General features: G+C 48.5%; 7 protein-coding genes across 7 annotated transcripts; 1 reads left to right on the forward strand and 6 right to left on the reverse strand.

Annotated features, from left to right (window-relative positions):
* Nucleotides 1–97: 97 nt before the first annotated feature.
* On the reverse strand, nucleotides 98–1,157 carry N7519_011591 (ribosomal RNA processing 1 family protein; the record flags this gene model as incomplete). The annotated part of the gene is made up of 3 exons (XM_057298364.1): nucleotides 98–891; nucleotides 950–1,057; nucleotides 1,112–1,157. 3 exons carry the CDS (start codon nucleotides 1,155–1,157, stop codon nucleotides 98–100), a joined length of 948 nt encoding a protein of 315 aa, XP_057146246.1.
* Nucleotides 1,158–2,376: 1,219 nt separating this feature from the next.
* Nucleotides 2,377–6,167, reverse strand: N7519_011592 (GAF domain-containing hybrid sensor histidine kinase/response regulator; the record flags this gene model as incomplete). The annotated part of the gene is made up of 5 exons (XM_057298365.1): nucleotides 2,377–3,461; nucleotides 3,517–4,023; nucleotides 4,073–5,642; nucleotides 5,703–5,844; nucleotides 5,896–6,167. 5 exons carry the CDS (start codon nucleotides 6,165–6,167, stop codon nucleotides 2,377–2,379), a joined length of 3,576 nt encoding a protein of 1,191 aa, XP_057146247.1.
* Nucleotides 6,168–7,317: 1,150 nt separating this feature from the next.
* On the reverse strand, nucleotides 7,318–8,458 carry N7519_011593 (uncharacterized protein; the record flags this gene model as incomplete). The annotated part of the gene is made up of 3 exons (XM_057298366.1): nucleotides 7,318–7,470; nucleotides 7,533–8,279; nucleotides 8,456–8,458. 3 exons carry the CDS (start codon nucleotides 8,456–8,458, stop codon nucleotides 7,318–7,320), a joined length of 903 nt encoding a protein of 300 aa, XP_057146248.1.
* Nucleotides 8,459–8,814: 356 nt separating this feature from the next.
* N7519_011594 (uncharacterized protein) lies at nucleotides 8,815–11,032 on the reverse strand (the record flags this gene model as incomplete). The annotated part of the gene is made up of 2 exons (XM_057298367.1): nucleotides 8,815–10,771; nucleotides 10,827–11,032. 2 exons carry the CDS (start codon nucleotides 11,030–11,032, stop codon nucleotides 8,815–8,817), a joined length of 2,163 nt encoding a protein of 720 aa, XP_057146249.1.
* Nucleotides 11,033–11,946: 914 nt separating this feature from the next.
* Nucleotides 11,947–13,882, forward strand: N7519_011595 (uncharacterized protein; the record flags this gene model as incomplete). Its single annotated transcript, XM_057298368.1, is given in 3 exon segments — nucleotides 11,947–12,119; nucleotides 12,160–12,176; nucleotides 12,195–13,882. The coding sequence occupies 3 exon segments, from the start codon at nucleotides 11,947–11,949 to the stop codon at nucleotides 13,880–13,882; spliced, it is 1,878 nt and encodes a 625-aa protein (XP_057146250.1).
* An 815-nt stretch (nucleotides 13,883–14,697) lies between these two features.
* On the reverse strand, nucleotides 14,698–16,273 carry N7519_011596 (uncharacterized protein; the record flags this gene model as incomplete). Its single annotated transcript, XM_057298369.1, has 5 exons — nucleotides 14,698–14,870; nucleotides 14,931–15,096; nucleotides 15,162–15,466; nucleotides 15,528–15,853; nucleotides 15,912–16,273. 5 exons carry the CDS (start codon nucleotides 16,271–16,273, stop codon nucleotides 14,698–14,700), a joined length of 1,332 nt encoding a protein of 443 aa, XP_057146251.1.
* Nucleotides 16,274–16,900: 627 nt separating this feature from the next.
* N7519_011597 (glycoside hydrolase family 16 protein) lies at nucleotides 16,901–18,060 on the reverse strand (the record flags this gene model as incomplete). Its single annotated transcript, XM_057298370.1, has 4 exons — nucleotides 16,901–17,563; nucleotides 17,639–17,913; nucleotides 17,969–17,996; nucleotides 18,037–18,060. 4 exons carry the CDS (start codon nucleotides 18,058–18,060, stop codon nucleotides 16,901–16,903), a joined length of 990 nt encoding a protein of 329 aa, XP_057146252.1.
* Nucleotides 18,061–18,516: the final 456 nt, after the last annotated feature.

The raw sequence follows: 18,516 nt of genomic DNA on the forward strand, positions 1-18,516 counted from the left end.
AACCTGTGATGGACTGATGGACATAATCGCTAGCACGCTGTGCAATGAATTCAGTCTGTTTATACAAATCCCTTTTCAAATACTACAACTATAATATTCATTCGAAGCCACCCCATTCCTCCTCACTGTCATCATCCTCATCGGCCTTTCTTGTCCGAACGCCCCACTCGACCAACCGCTCATCCTCCAAGGCCTCAGCCGCCCTCGTCCGCACGGGCTTGTAGGCACTCTCGGCGCGCAGCTTCTCCAGGGGCCTCAGAATAAGCTCCATGGGCACATCGCCCTTGATCTTCCGCTTCGGGGTCTCCTCCTCATCACCAGCCACCTCCTCAAACTCAAGAACCTTCTCCAACTCATCGACCCAGATGTCAATAAGATGGTAACGCAGGCCGTCAGGACCATGCGGCATAGGCACGTAATTGGGGTCACCCTCATCCGGAGCCTGATCCTCGTCATAGTTCAGCGGACACAAAGGACCCTCCTCGATAATGGAGATATAAGCCGCGAGATCGGGGAATCTGGCCTCGTCATCCTCGGCACTGTCCTTCTCCTCCTCGTCCTCGACGGTCTGGGCCTCAGCCTGCTTCTTCTGCTTCTTGCCGCGGCCCTGCTTGGCTGCGTCTTCGCGCTTGCGCTTTTTCCCGTCTGCGTTCTTTGTTGAGGTCTTGTTCTTCACGAGAACTTCGAATGCCACGCCGACGTAGAAACGGATCAGCATCAGGTACTTGTCCAGTCGGATGCGGTCTAGTGAGTGGTAGTCCCGGCCGATGGTGATCCAGAAGGCGCGCAGGAAGCGGTGGAGGGTTTCTTGGGGGAGGGAGGGGACGAGGGAGTAGGAGAGGGCGCGGGCGAGGGCTTGTTGTGTGAGGGGTCGGTCGGAGTGGTAGAAGCCTGGGAGAAGTTAGTTTTGTTGTCATTTGGGTTCGGCGAATGTAGCAGTGGTGCATACAGTAGAACAGGCCCTTCCAGAGTTTGAGGAGATCCACGAGGGTTAGATCGGTGCGGGATTGCACGAATTTGGTTAAAGAGTCAAGAGCCTTGTCGCGGGCTTTCCGGTCTAAAGAGATCAGTTAGCGTTATAGTTTTCCAATTGGTAAAAGAATATCCATACCGCTCGAGCCGAGCTCCCTCACGAAAGGAGTCTTTTGGCCGTCCATTGGTACGGTTTTATCTCGAATTGACAAGACTAGCAATTGAGAATCTGGATATCAAGGCGGAGGTGGTCGAACTCAGTGAGGGTATACAGAGACTACCCTTAATAGATATGTAATTGAATTAGAGGCCAATCAAAAGTTCGAGACTATCGAACTGCTGTCTTGATCCAAAATGCAGATCGAAGATTGCGATAAATTATTTTTTTTTCTTTGCGATAGAGTTGTTTGCATTGTTTGTCCAGGAGCTCATATCGCTGATTAGCTAAGATTATGAGCCTGAGACGTAAGGCATAATATCATCCGCTGTTCGTTAAGTTAGTTAACTATCATTTAGATGTTGCTAGCCAGAGTATGCCTATTATTCTTGCTAAAGTAGGGACTAGGATTTAAATTGGCATAGGAACTATACTTGGTATATCATTGTTTGCTCTGCTTTATATCCGTCATCATCCCTTTACAAACATGGAATGGATCAGCACCCATAATAGTTGGATAGAACAGCTACCTATACCACTCCGCTGAAGGAGAAAAGTTCTGACAATAATCGGAGTATCATCATTTCTTGGCTACAGGGAGGCTACATGCTTAACGAGCAGCCAAGCAGTGCATCGATTCATTTATCAGAACTCACCTTGGAAGCCCTTCTCTGGAGAGGCTGGAGCATACATATTCAAGCCGTCGACTAGGGCCCAATGGTGTATACATCTGCTTCCTGTGGCCGTTATACTCCCAAGGTTCAGATATATGGTAACTACTTACCAAGATAGGAGAGATATGCTTATAGTCTCCCCAGAATGCCGACCAATGCTACTCGCAGTGAGTAGCGGCCAATAAGCACCTGGTGAAAGTTAGTCCGAATAACAGGATCTCAATGATCAGCTGTTTTTTGCTAGTAGAAAGGATGCAGATAATGGCATCAAGAGTAGCCGTTTTCGGCGTCCAATTTGCCGCCATTGAGCGTTGATGTAGATATAATCGCCCCTATAGCTGTCGGGGCGCAATAGAAAACTTTAGATAATGAATCGAATCTTGCCATCATCCATCATCCATCATCCATCACCCATCAATCATCAATCATCATGATATATGCTGCCCAACAAGCAGCAAGGGTATGGAAAGAAAAACCGACAACGCCAATGTAAGAAAAGAAAGCATGGTCATTAACGTGGTCTTCCACGTTTGAGTGGCAAGCCTGCGTCAAGTAAGATAGTCATCGCCATATTTATTTCGGCCGCTTGGCCTCCCATTCATCAATAAGCCTTGATACTTCCCTAAAAGAAACAGGCTTCATAAGGAAAAGATCCACTCCTGAATCCAAGGCCCTGAACTCATCGCGTGTACTGCTGAGTCCTGTCAATGCGATAATTGTTGCCGCAACAGAGCCATCCCGTTCTTTCTCGATTGCACGAATGGCGCGCGTCGCCTCAAATCCGTCCATAACTGGCATAGACATGTCCATGAAAATAAGGTCATATCCCTGCTGCATTTTTTCAACCGCATCGACGGCCGCACTGCCATCCTCGGCTTTATCCAAAACCATGACTTTCCGTTTGTTCATGAATGTCATCATGAGGTGAAGGTTGATATTGTTGTCATCTACCACCAATACCCGGGGTCTGTTTCGACTCTCAGTTAAGGTACTAACATGATCTGAGCCGCCAGATGAAGATCGAGCAGAAGAAGACCCAGCATTGGTGGAATCAGTACTTCCCGATATTGTGCGATCAGAGCCGTCAGTATGCGACGTAAAGACAAAATTGCTACGGTCTGTAGAACCAATGGTGGAATTTCTGGACCCCGGCGCGGGAGTTGATGGTCCAGCATCTGGTGATTGTAGGTTTCCTGGTAATGAGGGGTTGGACTGTTCAATTGGCAAAGCCGAGCCTGTAAGAGCGGGTCGCTCTGGAAGTACTAAACCTTCCCCGGAATTCTGCGGATTTAACGTAGGGGTTGTCGGCCTCGTATCAAGACAGCTCAAAATACCACGGGAGAGTTTCCGTGGGCCGCAAGGTCGATGGAGGATTGAGAGAGAGTCAGCAAGATGCGACCATTGTGTCCTAGGATCACCATAATCGCGCGTCTCGCTGCAAAAGACGAGCAGACTTCGCAACTCTGTTGGGAACCCGTGTAATTCCTTTGCAGACAAATCCCTTTCATCCGCAAGCAGAATATCAATAGGCTCATTGGTAGATAGAGGAACAAGCTGCAGACCATACCAATCCGCGATATACCGAGTTATGGAAGCCCAGAACGGATGCTCTTCGAGATGAGACGAACCGATCCCCCCAGATAGCAGCACGTTTCCCACTACAGCCGACATGTCGGAGTTGAGAAGATGCCGTAAGTGTATTTTGATCCGAACTTTCCTTATAGGACGTTGATTGTGGGTTTTCATCACCCACTAGACGTTCAAGAGGAAGCGACACCTTGACAATAGTGCCTTCGCCCTGTCGGCTTCGGACATGAATTTTCCCGTGGAGTGTTTTCACAATGCCGCGAACAATTGATAGACCAAGACCAGTACCTACTGACAGCGGATCTTCTTGTGAGAATGGAGTGAATAGATGCTTCCGAAGATATTCCTTCGAAATGCCCTTACCCGTGTCTGAGATGGTCAATGTCACCATATCTTCGAGACCCTGGCGTCGAGAGCGACCCTGTGAGCGCTCGGTGAGATCCATGCAGACTGAGATCCGACCCTTTTTGGTATACTTCAGCGCATTGCCAAGGATATTCATAATCAGGCGTCTCAGCGACCCCGGCGGGACTTTGTACATCCAGTCATTATCAGTAATGTCAACAACGACATCCACTCCTGAGATGTGACCAACTCCTTTTGCTGACTTGGAAGGCAGTGTTGAAAAGGTATCTGTGGGGCGATTATTGGACAAGAGCTGACCTCTGCATGTGGGAATGACCCAAGCACACGCTGTCTATCACATCCTCTATCAAGAGAGCCACATCTGTCAAAACCAATGTATCCAGGTTCGCCACACTGTCCTCGGGTGGTTTTGGTTTCCATGGATCTTTTCCACGCCTGAAGGTTTTCTTGTGCCTTTCCAGCGACATGATTTTGCTGAAGTCTAAAACTTGGTTCATCGTATCCAAGAGAGTCCGACCACATGCATTTATCGTATCGAGGAGGGTATACTGGAACTGGTCCAAGGTAGTATTTCCAAAGAACTCGGCCGCAGCCAAGACACCATGCAACGGACTGCGTAATTCATGGGAAATGCTGCTTATAAAATCCCCCTTTTGGCGGTCTGCGATAACTGATTCAACACGGCTGTATTCAGTCATAATGGAGGATCCGAAAGCAAATACTGAGCTCAGATCAACAGCAGGACTGAAAACTCGCGTTGGGTGGGGAGTCCAACAAAAACACCCAGCGAACCACTGGGAATCTGTGGCATTCCACAATGGGACAAACATGACTTGAGATGCATCAGGGAAGAACTCATTCAGTTTGCTGGTCTCCGAAGCCTTTGACTTCTTTCTTTGTTTCTGACACTCGTCGGTTATCTGATCTTCTGAAGTTGAAAATGTTCCATCGTGGTGAAATGACCAGAGTTTCCCTTTAGGATAGCGATGCAGCAACTGTTTCAGAAAGACATTGTCAAGGTTGACAGCTGGATCTGATAAAGTAGAGTTTGCCTGATATGAAAATGGATCATCTCTGGTGGACAGCGCAAGAATAGGAGCAGGATTCGTGGATTCGGCGGAGTCACAATGACCGGCTGCGACATATTCGGAGAAGTTGTCACTGGTTTCCAAGAACATGACACCGCCAGCACCGTCCAAGTCCAGACTTTGTCGCAAGAGGTTCGCAGCACGTTGGAAAAGCCAGTGGTTGCTGCTTGAGGAATCCTCCGAACTACTATCGTCCTGTCGCGAGCTGTGCAACGACGCCGTTGGACTAGGAGGGACACATGTGTCATTCTGGTTGGAATCTGGGCTCAAAGTTCGTCCATCGTCGTTTTGAGACGCATTTCCTGATCTAGAACGTGGGGAGCGAGATTCCAGTTCATCATTTTGGGAGCTAGCAGATCGACTACCTCTGAGGTGAGGTGAGATCCGCGGTGACAAACTCTGTGCTGAGCTGTTCGACCGAGACGACATGCGAGCGTTGCTGGCGAAACTAGAGTTGCCGTCGACGAAAAGATGCAGACCACGCGATAGCCGCGAGGCCCGTCGCCCTTCTGCGGCTTGACGGCTAACCAATAAATAGTCCATTACCAACTCTGCCACTCTTCCTAATGTATCCTTCTCGATATCGGATAGGCCTTGGCGAGGTTCAGAATCCAATACGAACAGACATCCTAAATTGATACCGCTATGGCTGGTTAGGGGCGTTCCCGCATAAAAACGAGAGTGTGGTCCTTGCGCCACAAAGGGTAATTCTCTAAATCGTTCTTCCTGTTGAAGATCGTTGACTACCAAAAATGAATATAATCCATCTTCGTTGTCTGAGCTTACTGCAACTGTTTCCTAATTGAGGAAATAGGCGTCAGTGTGTAAAATTTCGCAATATTCCAGAAATAGGCTTACCTGGCATATATTCCAAGCATCTGGTACTGTCGATGTCCCAGCGAAGAGTGTATCTCCTTCTCCGGCAGATGACTTTGAGCTTCTAAGATTGGAGTTTCTTGTGGCTTCAGCCAATATAAACTGGGAGTCGGTATTCAATACACTTCGGAAAACGTCAGATAATAGTCCACGCTAGAGCAGGAGAGTAATGTACGTAATAAAAGCACGCTGCGCGCTCAGACGTAGAGCGGCCAGTTGCGCAAAAGAAGTCAAAGTTGTATTTGGACTTGACGGAGAGCTGCCTTCAAAAAAACTCGTTTTTGATTCAGACTCGTCGGGTACAAAAGGGGTAGTCACTCCTGAAAAACCTGCTGTAGATGCCACATGCTCATCAAGTTGAAGAAGTGATGCATTAAGCGCCGCTGGATTTTCTGGCTGGAAATATCGATATACCTCGCGTTTCTGACGGTCTGCTTCGTAGTCCATGATCTGGCCATGTGGATTGTCGACAACCACAAAGGTATAAAAATATGTGGAATATTAACACGAGGGGGGTGAGAGAGCTACCTGTGCCTGGCGTTGTGATAGACATGTCCACGTACGTCATTGCACGTGACGTCCTGCATGTGTCGATCTCGTGGGTCTTTTCCAAGGTAAAGAGCTTGCTAAAACAACTCTGAGGACTTGTGATAGATCAGATGCGGCGGAGCTAAACAGGTAGCTTGAGATGTTCGTTAATGGTGTGCGTGGCCACTATATACCTAGGTAGCCAGGGTTTGTTGAAAATCCCAGTTAATTCCCATCAACACTGGGCCTTTTTCATGCTATAACGCTAGCCATAACTCGGGGTTTGACAATGCAGATCCCAGACATGCAGGATCTGCACTCAGGCTCCTACCAAAAGAAGCCTGGATTCCTTGGCTGTATGCAGTTTGACCATATCTTTGCTGTCCTCAAGTATACAGGTCAGTATCTGACTGCATCGGCGCCGCGACATTTCAATCCAGCCTGCTTCCAGTCAGTTTTTGCTTCTTTTCGTTGTTGTTGTTGATTCTCACCGTTTCTTGTCGATTCTTTCTAATCTGTCAAAATGGGGGAATACGGCATAAATAGGGGCTTCTTTCCATGTATGAAGGAGATAGACAAATCAATTTATTACTTTTCACAGTATATTGGAACTTCAATGTTTCATATTCGTAGTACTCTTTTCATGACACTAATTTTGTTTCACATACATGCTGTATAGATTCCTACATCTATAAACAACAGGGTTTACAAAGAAGATGACACAACAACTTGTGGAAAGAATGGGGACATTGCATGGTCATATAAGTAGATCAAGTAATTAGGTGGACAAAATTCGACAGGGCAAGGGCGATTATATCGTGTTGAGAGCCACTTTGCTCTCACTCGAGTACGAGTATCCCCAAGTGAGACATCATGATAAAGTACCTAGGTGAAGAGAAGATGGGCGCAAGGAGAGTATCTGCCAGGTTGTAATCGGAACAAAAAAAATAAAGAGAAAAGGCTCGGGGTATTATGCAAAAGAGATCAGATGACCAAAACGCCAGAATGCTGGAGGTCAAAATAGAGAGAGTAAAAGAGTGATGTTGGTAGGCCATCGGCGATATCTCCCCTAGCGCCGGTGTCCAAGGCCTAGATCATCAACGGGGGAAACGACGAAAGCATTGATAACATGGCCAGTCTTCCACCCCTGATCAACGAGCGGTTCACGCTCATTCAGCAAGTGACCCAAGTAAGCGATTCGAACGCGCCTGTCACTGTTGAGCTAAACAACAAATCAGCCAATAATCCACCAAACGAAACGAACAAGCAAGGGACAAAACCAACCTTGGCTTCTTGATGCACTTTCCTCGCCAAAAGTCCCACAGTCTGACCCTTACCAATAGAAATCATGATATCTGGACCTCCACGATCACTCAAACGAGCAAGAACACGGATCAAGTCCCGCTCACTAGTCTTCCCCTTCTCCTCACGGCGGCGTTCAACATCCTGAGAAATCAACTCGTCCCCAGAAGCATCATCCGTAGCGAGCTTACCATCCGAGAGCGTCCCAGAATCCAGCTCTTCTTCGTATCCAGCAGGACCGCCATCTTCACTAGCCGTCCGGCAAGACGAAGGAGCCATATTCTCCGGATCACTAGCAACACATTGTGGAATCCTGTAAAGCACGCCCTGTTCATCGTAGCAACCCTCGCAAAGATCCCCAGTGGGAACAGTAATCCCCGCAGCATCAATAATACTCTGCGCAGTAACCAAGTCGCCACTGCGAATCAGCGATATCACCGTCGAGACAGCAGCCCAGATCTCCGGTCTGCCTGTAACCCGCGTCTCGAAGAACTCGGCGCGCTCGCGGTCCAACTGTGCACGCGTCCATGTTCGTCGCTTGCTGCGCCACACATGGTTGCGGACTGGTTCGTTGTAGTGCTCGTTTAAAGGGATGTTGGGGGCACGGCGGGTTCGTTGCCTCGGCGTCGAGCGGTCGCTCGTATCCCTCGTAGCTGTTGTGTGTGAGATACGTTCTTGGATGGGGGTTTGGTTGTCGATATTACGCGACAACACTGATGCGCAGCAGCCCTGTATTGAAGTGGAGATTGTTAGTTATGATTATGGGGCCATTGCGGGTTTGTATGGTATGGAGATGAGAGTCGGGGCTTCAAGTCGTGTGACATTCGATGCCAAGCAATGTGACCGGTCTTAATTATGATGGTATATGTATAGGTTCTGGGGTTTCCGGGGATGGGAATTCTTACCATCTTGCTTGCGATCAAGGAGCTCCATATGAGGAGGGGAATAGTTTGAGAGGGGCTTGCGTGGAGTAGTGGTCAACGCTCTAAAGCGAACTAGATCCTCCTGAGCACAGACCTACTGGGTAAGAGACGAGGCAAAAGGAGGCAACGAAGGTAAAATAGAAAATGAAACAGAAATAAAAAGAGTAAAAAGAAATAAGGGTACATTCCACAATTTCCCCCATTCGCGCATCTAATGCCGATGGGATGACTCCAAGTCACACAATGATCTACAGAGCACAATTGCTGAATTCGTACAGAGTACAGGGCACAACTGGAAACATATATGAATTTTTATTGGATTATACAAAGTAAGCCCAATTCTACTCATCTTCGTCGTCACTCCCAAAGATAGCTTTGAAAACAGCATCGCCAGGTCGCTCTGCCTCCAGGGCATCATTGCGTTCAGGTTCGACAACTACCGGTGGTGGCGCGTTGGCAGGTCCACTTGCAGATGGATCAAGGCCATCTGCTGTAGGTAAGTAACCTAATGAGTCTATGAGAAGTTGGTTCATGACATCCTGCGACACCAATTGCTTGGGGCCAGTTTCAGCTTGGAAGCCAGCGGACTGGAAACGCGTTCCAGGTTCGGTACTGGGGGCTCCAGGCCGTTCGCCGGGGTCAAGTTGCACATTCTCCGGTGGTTTGACGTTGAATCGCTTGCATAGAAGACGAGATGGGTAAAAGGAAATTGTGCTTCGAGTCATTGGGCCGAACATGCCAATTTTGGCAGCTGCTACTGCAGGATCGTCTGGCTTTTCGGCGGGTCTGCTGAGCCCAGATTCCGCTGAGTCGGGAGCATCTGAGACAATCTTGGGCGCGGTGGACGAGGAGGTAAATCGAGATGCCATAACTCCCGACATGGGTTTAAAGACCTCTGCAGCTCGGCTAAATTCTTGCATCTCCATAATCCATTCATCGGTACTGGACCCTTCCACCCGTTCTGGGAGGGTAGAGCGAGTCCCGGCACTAACTTGGAGGAATGTTTGGTAGCGTGCACGCTTTTTCTCGTCTTCTTGGTAAGGCATCCACCCACTAACGGCCCGAGCTAGGGCTTGGGCGGCAATCTGTTTGTCGAGTTTTGGTACGAGGTCCCAAAGATCCTTGCGCTTCTGTGATTCAGGAAGTTCGTATCCTTTGGGTGCCTTTTCTCCTAAGGCCGGAGGTAAATTGGCGTTGCCGGTAAGTTTGACAATCTTCTCTCGTGCCTCCGGGGTCATATAATCAAAGATAGACTTCCCAGGCAGTTGATCCTCACCCAAAAGTGCTGCTCTGGACGTGGGATTGAGAGTCGACGCTTTTGCAGCATCAGATGTAGAGACATACTTCGATTGATCTCGTTTTTCCGATGAAATTTCCTTGGCTGGTTTCCACCCCTCGGGTATCACAGGAGGATCGTATTTCTTCTCTGAAATCGACAATCCCATGATGCCATCGGCAAGGATGAATCCATCTAGCGGTAGGCGCCCGTCGCGGCACTTTCTGAAACCTCCGGCCCCGCGTGCTGCCGCCACCTTCTTCGATATGAACACGGGCTTAGAATTCAAGAGTGGGTTGGCTGACGCGATCGTTGGTTCTGGTTTGACCTTTTTCTTCTTCTTTTTATCCCCTCCGATGGTCTTGTTATATGAGATCTGCGGACCCAGGGAGTAAGGATCCTCGTCGTCCGACCCAGTGTCATTAAGAGGGCCAACCCCGAGTCCTCCCCGTCGTGGTTCCTTCGGCTTCGGAGGCTGAGCTTTCCCTTGAATGGCCAATCGCCCCCCAAAGAATGAGTCCGATTCCTCGACATCTCGGGTGGGCTGCAAAGCATTGTGAGACTCTAGGCGGGATTCGCCTTCAAACCCAAGACCTTTGCGGTCGGTCTTGCGGATGAACGCAACCATGGGTGGATTTTCAGGAGCAAAAAGATATGTTTCCTCGGCATCGTCACCCGGAGCAGAGCTTTCATCCAGATTGGCTTTGCGTCGCACCTTAGGTCCGATCCCTTGACCTTCGCGCCAACCCATCTTTTTCAAGAGCTTCACTCCCATGGTTTCTCCGCCAGTTTTCAATATATCCATGAGTCCTGCTCTGCGCGTAGCATCTATCTCGGTGGAGCCGAAACCGGCAAATTCATCGGCGGTCTGTAGTTGTCTAGATTCTTCCTGTTCTCGCAGGTCATCCGCATCCATGAAATCTTCAGGTCGTTTCTGTTCGGCTTTCTTGGCACGGTTCTGTCGCGATGAGACGAAGGTTGAAGGGGTCCATCCTTCTTTCGAGCCGACGGAATTGAAGTATCTAGAAGACGTCAGTGGTTGTCCATCCAAAGGTCATCGGTTTGGGAGCTACTCACCCCGCGCTGAATCCACCGGTGAAGGCGCCATGAAGACGCTTGCTCCCCTGTTCGTCCCTCACTTCTTGTTTCCATATTGGCACAAAGGAGCCGTCATCGCGAACATCCTCATCAAGTGGTGGTAACGGGGTTCCATAGAAGGCGTATGGGGATTGCTCTGCTTGAAGATCGGCCTCGAGCGCGGCGCGAGTACGTTTTAGGGCCATAATTTTCGGATGGGACAGTCACCCATGAGGAGTTATTGGTCACGTCATCTGCATGGGAGAAAGTTTAGTTGAAAGAAGTTGTAACGAAGATGTGTGAGAGCCGCATTGACAGCTCTTAGCTGCTGTAGGTGCCTGAGGCGTTCGACGGCTCTAGCTTATATAAGAACTGAGTCAGATGGAATGTCCCGACCTCGGGAGGTCTCCACCTGGGCATCGGGTTCTGAAGAACCTTGGAACAATCTTGGAATAACCCCTAATGTATATAAATCAGGCTTGAAACACTTGCGCTATTCTCTAATTTGTAAAATAAATATGAAATCAAAACGTGTAATGTATATGTTGTATCTGGTAATGCTTGGCAGATATACAAAGAGCCGTATCCGAATCAAGTTAGTCAAATTGGAGCCTCTCTTCGGCCAACCGTCCCCGCCGAGGATTCCTGATTGGGCAAGTCCCACGGGTTGGTCGGCCACGTTCCTTTGATCTTTGATTTGATCTTGAACCCCCTGTTGTACTCCGTAAGGAGATCTACATCTTCTACCTACATATGTAGGTAAGTCTACTTGCAATTTCCCTGGCAGTTGTACTCTAGTATATATTGTTATAATAGGTCCATTATCTTTTAAGTGAAAATATAAAATATTACAGGTAATTTTAAATAGGCCACTCAAAAACTCTATTAGTATGGTGTTTGCTCGTACCAGGCTTGGAGACTTAATCGGCTAAGGGGTCTTAGGGCGGCTTTCTTTTTTCTTTCTCTTCTTTCATTTTCTCAATTCCTAGGTGTTTATTACAATAATGTCCTTTTTCACCTCTATTTCATAGCCTTTCGTGCTTTGGGCTTTTCCATAATCCCTGCAAGATCGTCGAAATTTAGTGCGGGAACCTCGCTCCCGGTTTTGGGGCAATTCTCAATGTTTGGCCCGTTCCCCCGGAATCGCAGGCTATTCTACCTGCTACTGGCCTGCGCAGCAACATCCATATGCCTCATCAACCTCCTGTTTCTCACCCATACTGTCGACAACTCCGTGATCCGCCTCCCTAATCTGAGTCTCTTCACCACAACAACGAGCCCCGTATTCGGGGAGTATGCGCACGATGGACACCCTATCGCCGACCTGATGAAGGAAGCGAACCGACAATGGTTGGCATATGATAATAGTCGCTCAACAAGTTTCCGCCGAACAGTCGCCAAATACCCGTGAGACATATGGACGACACCCACCTCCCGGTTTCAAGGAATGGTACATGTTCGCACGCAAAAAGAAGGCGCATAATGTCGACGATTTCCAGCAAATTACGGGCGATCTGCGACCTTTTTGGGCGGTTCCTCCGGCGGAAATTCGACAGATGGCAGCCAAACTGCAATCCAGCGACGGCATTGCAGGTGTGCAGATCCGCAATAAGAAGGTTGTTTACTCCCCCGTTGAAGGGTGGAGAGTCGAAACACTGCGGAAGTCGATCAAGCGCATTGCACGGTATCTTCCGGACATGGATATTGCGCTTAATATTATGGATCAGCCGCGGGTCATGGTACCATATGAAGATACCCAGGAATACCTCCGTACCGAAGCCCTCACTAGAAGCTTACCCAGCGATGCGCAAGATCAATTCACCCCAGGCATGTTTAAGGGAGGTTCCAGTATCGAGGACCATGTTGACCCATCCTGGTTCTCGATTGCCGGAAAGATGTACATGGACTACGCCAAGGACTCCTGTGACCCTCACTCTCCCGCTCGAAATGACAATTTCACTGTAGAGGATGCCGACAAGCTATACAAATCTCCCTTGGGTGGCTTTGTGACTAACTTTACAGCTTCCTCTGATCTTTGCACCGTCGGTCCTGTGCTCGGAGAAAACCACGGCTTTTTGTTCTCCGCATCGAGCAATCTTATCACAAGGAAACTGATCCCAGTCTTCAGCGAGTGCAAGGTTAGCGTGAACAACGATATCCTTTTCCCTGCAAATATGTATTTCATGAACGACAAGCGATACGTGTACAATTCGCGACACGACTACGAGTGGAAAGACAAGGCAGACACTCTCCTCTGGCGCGGCGTCACCTCCGGGGGTGTTCAGCTTGCAGATAACTGGCAGCATATGCACCGCCAACGCTTTGTGCACATTACCAACAGCACCGATATGAGACCAGAGACGGTCTCCATCCTCTCCGAGACCAGCCTTGGGCAGTATCGTAACTACCCCGACTTCCACCCAAGCAAATTTTCATTAGACCACTTCGACGTCGGCTTCACCGAGGCTTGGGGCTGCATCCCGAACTGCTCTTTCTACGACGATGTTTGGACCTACAAAAAGCCCAAAGGTTTCAGCGAGCAGTTCAAGGCAAAATACCTCGTCGACATTGACGGTCACAGCTTCTCCGGTCGGTGGCGCGCCTTTCAGCTCAGCAAATCCCTGGGGATCAAGGCAACTATTTTCCGGGAATGGCATGACTCCAGGCTCTTCCCCTGGCGTCATTTCGTCCCTATGGACAACCGTTACGATGACCTGTACGGATTGATGACCTACTTCCTCGGTCTGGAACCACAAACACCGCCCGAAGACGCGTTCTCAATTAGCGAGCCGTACATTCGGAAGCATGACTTCGAGGCTGAGGTGATCGCATCTCAGAGTCGGGAATGGGCGCAGCACGCGCTGCGCAACGAAGATCTTGACATCTATCTCTATCTTCTTCTCCTTGAGTACGGACGCATCATTGATGACAATCGTGATAGCATTGGGTACAGTGGTGACGGAAGTGAGCTGGACCACTTTGACGATCAATATCCTTTCTCTCCGGCGATACCAAATATCGTCAACCCTCCTCCTCCCAACGCTGATGAAGAATGATTTGTCTACATATACCATTTCTGTTGCATTTTGTTGCATATTTTTGCCCCTCTTCATGGGGCTGGCTGCCTTGCATTTGAAGTATCTGTTCATTTATTCATGTCTAATGACCAACTACATTTTATCTCATCAGTGTCATTCCAGTATTTATTATCTCGTAGGGACAGGTGTTGTGAGGCGCAATTTATGAGAGGGAACGATAATGGAAATCTATGCCTCCCAATATATATCTTCCTAGCACTCCCGCAGTAGTGGTTCAACAGACGTACAAAAACCCCGGGAATATTTATTGGATGAAGGATACAAGTGATTTAGCATTCAATTTAATATTCCAGTTTTCACTATAGCTTTGGATTGAATAGGTATCCTTTGAGCTAAGCGACATGAATCTAACCCTGGAACGGAAATAGCGGGTCTCAATCCGCACAATCCGTTCATATAGCCAACACTCGAATCTCCACACATCAACTAGCATCATTGGTCTAGTGGTAGAATTCGTCGTTGCCATCGACGAGGCCCGTGTTCGATTCACGGATGATGCACAACAATTTCTTTTTGCTTTTTGCATTTTGATCATGTTGTTTGTTGTCTTTGAATATATCTTCCTTTTTATGGTGTGTGTTTGGACGGCCAATGCACAGAAACGATGGCTGATATTAATCCATACACGCCAATTGGAACCAAGAACATTGTCTGTCATGAGTCTGTCCACATTGGGATCCAAATTCGATTACAAAAGGCGGACAAAAAGAACAGATTGGAATGTTCTGAGCAGAGATTGTTCTATCAAGCAGTCTACTATCATACATAGAACATTAGTCTTTCAACCAAGGGTCCTCAAGAAGATCTTTAGCAGTCGCTCTCTCATTCGGCATCCAGGTCAAAGTCTTGCGCATGAACTTCACAAACGCAAGAGGTAGACCCATTTGACCCTCTAGTGACTCAAGCATGCCCTTCTCAGGAATGGGGACAACGTCCTTCCACTTCCCTAGATAACCAGATTAGCCATCTTGTTACATGTTGACTGTATCAATCAAGCCACACATACCATATTTATCCCAGAACCGAGCCGCCTTATCAGGATTGAGCGCCAGAAACGCAGCAGGCGGCGGACCCAGCACAGCAATCAACTCTGCAAAGTGGGCTGGTTCATACATATCGCCAGCCGTGTGGTCAGCGCTGAAAAGACTATCCAGCCCAAGAAGATCACATGCCTGTGTTAAAGCAATCAGCCTTTGTGTTAGGAACCCATTAGAATCGGGATATGGAGAGAACGCACCGTAAGCCCAACACACCAAATATCAACCGGATAGCTCCACGGCACCTCGAGCACTATTTCAGGCGCGCGATATGGCATAGGCATGGCCGGATAATCATACGGTCCAGGCCCAATTCTAGCCTCGCCGAAATCAGAAAGCCGCAGCGGTCCCTCCTTCGGAAGAATGGCTCGCGAGAGATAAATAGTTCGGTCACTCGATACCGGCTTGCGTGCTGATGGGGAGGTCATTTCGGAGTCCTCGATGCCTTTGAATTTGGCGTTCTCGCTATCATTCATGCAGGCTAATAAATTAGCAGAATGAATGTCTATTGAGGGTGAGTAAATAAACAAGATCGCCAAATATCGGATTATGGGAAAATGTCTGACCAGTGTGCACAGCTTTGCATTCGGTATGCAGGAAATCCAGGGCTTGGAGTAACTCTGTCAGGATGGATTTGACCATCTCCTGTGGAAATCTGTTCTCGTGCATTCTTTCTTTGAGATCGAATAGGCTGATACACCCGGGTTCCTGGACCAGGACGATATGTCTGCCATCCGGGCCGGTGACTGTGAAGGAATCGTGGAATCGTCGAATATTCTCTCTCCCTGGATGATCACTTGACATATATGGTGCAATGTGTTTGTAAAATGGGAGCTCACGGTGGAATACCGAGTTGTGGATGTAGACCTTCAATGCGACATATTTCTTGTCTCTGCAATGGTACGATATCAGTTATCCAAACGGGGATGAATTGCTTGGTCTCAACAAACGTGAGGTCCCTTGCTAACCACGTAGTTGAACAACTGCCCCAGCCTAGCTTTGAACATACTTGATAGCGGTCCTGGAAGATCTCGCCGATGTGTACCGGGTAGTATCGATAAGCGCTGTAGTCGAACAGTTGTTCTTCTTCGGCTGGCTGGTCTGCTTTGATGATTGGAAATCCCTCTATTGGAAAGAACCGGGGCTTCTCTTTGGTGGACACAGGGTCCAATGTTGATGATGGTCTCGATTGGAAAGTTGTTGTTGGTAAGGCTCCCCTAGGGATGCGATAGGCGGGGTTTATCCCTGGCCGTGTTCTGGTTATGTTCGCACCTAGGCGAGCATTTAGACTTGCTCTTACTAAAGATCTCATCTTATGTGTTGGTACGAAGCTCCAGGGTTGCGAAGTCGATTTGGGTGTGACACGGTCGGTGTGCGTGAGTCAACGCGTTGACACGCCGGCTACCCCTGCATCATTCCGTCTTTTGAATCTGCCCCTTATTATTCTGGTTTCTGTCCTTTCGCCACATGATCCAAGTAGAAGAAAAATATGCTAGTGAAATAATGAGAAGGAATGTGGAAATAAACCTCAAATAAAGCATCTAAATGAACACTCTACATAAGGCGACTGACAGTTGTTACCTATGGGCATACTATATGCACGCATATTAGCAAGTCAGTATTTATAGATGCAATCAGAGCAATTACATGTTACCTAGGGTCGAATTGCACATTCATACTCTTATCACCACCTATATTCTAGGTATATTTTGCCCTATCCTCAGGGCTAGCCACAACACCAATAAAGGGAGACAATGTATAAGAAAAAGATATCTAGAAAGACAATAAAAAAGTCTGATGAGGCCGTATAAGCAGCAGAATACTCTTGTATATCACAAAAGAAATGGAGGAAAGCAAAAATAATTCGTATATTTATAGACTAGGTCGCACCGACAAACCCGTGGACTACCCAGACCTATTACATGATCAACACAACCACCTAAAATTGAACCAAGCCAGCAACAAGAGAGCCCACAGCCATGGCAAGAATAGAGGTATAGTAAGAAACTGGAGCAGCAGAAACAAAGCTAATAGAAGAAGCCGCCGCCGAAGCCGAAGCCGATGAAGAAGCAATCAACGACGAGCTAGCCCTAGCCGAAGCAGAAGTCTTACTCGAAGCAAGAATCGAGCTCGAATTTGACGAGCTCAAGTTAGTCGACGTAGTAGCATTCGTAGCCTTGATACTCGTATAGTCCCCAGTCTTATCGGTGTATTTGTACGCCGAAGCCGGGTTATAGTTGATGATATCGACCGACTCAACGTACATGGAGAAAGGACTTTCGGTGTAATCTGTCTCGCCGCCGGCCCACGAGATCGTGCCCGCGGAGTTATCCGGGTCGCCGCCGGCCCAGATACCGATTCGGATGCGCATGGGTGTTTGAGGGTAGTTTGTGCCGTCAACGGCGTCGGCGTATTCGAGTGTGCGCACCACTTCCCCATCTAGGAGCCACTCGATGCGCTCTGAGGTCCAGTCGATTGAGTAGGTGTGGAAGGTTTCTTCTGGGGTTGAGACTGTTACGGTTGTGCCGCGGTCGTAGGAGGTTGTGTTGCCCTTGCCGAAGTAGTTGGTTTGGATCTCGGTATCATAGGTGCTGATTTGTTCCTATTTCGTGTGTTAGATGTTGCTTTTTGGGGGGGGAGATGGCAGTTTGGTGGCTTTGGATGCCGGTGGACTCACCCAGTCGATCTCGTCCAGGTCGTCCGACTCTAGTATCCAGGTACTGATGATACCGGTGCCGTTCGCGGCTCTCATCTTCACGTCGACATGGCCGAAGAAGATGTAGAACTCACTTTCGATTGTTGGGGCGTCACCCTGCTCGGAGATTGAGAACTTGGCACCGAGGTCGGTGCTGGTTACGGTGCCGGCGGTGGTGTTCCAGCGACCTAGAGATCCGGAGGTAAAGTCGGTGTTCAGACGGTACTTGTTCAGACCGGTGTCTGCTGGGCAAGTTTCTGGAGACGAACTGTCAGTGTGGTTTCCCAGTGAATGACACGAGATAGTCCATACTCTTCAGAGGGTTGCAGCTGGTGGTTGTCTGTGCAGCAACAGTCACAGCCAGGGCAAGAGTAGCCCACCGGGTAGTAAGAATTGAAAACCATGTTGAAGCCTGTATAGCAATGGAGTAGACGAATAAAGTAATAGATGCACGGAACGATCGACAAGAATTGACGACAAAAGGGCGTAATCCCAGGAATTATAACCAGTGGGGTTTAACCTCGGTGAGCAGGCGAGAGCAACAGATAGATAAACATGGGTTCGTTAGTTTTATTCTTAGATGTGCGTCAATATGTCCAACCTTGGAACAATCACATTGACCGCGACGCAAATGCATCCAGCCACCACATTTGGAGACAACGATTGGCTCTGTAGATCATAGTGGAGCGGACTTTAAAGACATGTAGACGTGTGGTATACCCGTAGATATGAGATGTAGAATTGAAATTAATTGGTGTTCCATCTGATAAAAGCTTGGATGGATGATTACGGGGCAGCTTGCGTAGCTGGCCCCAGATGGGTGGGAACTAGCGGGAGGACTACGTACGCCCGGGAATAAT

Source organism: Penicillium mononematosum (assembly GCF_028829835.1).
Source record: "Penicillium mononematosum strain IBT 11891 chromosome Unknown utg000005l:1.0-9366267.0:1.0-9372171.0, whole genome shotgun sequence".
Taxonomy (NCBI): domain Eukaryota; kingdom Fungi; phylum Ascomycota; class Eurotiomycetes; order Eurotiales; family Aspergillaceae; genus Penicillium; species Penicillium mononematosum.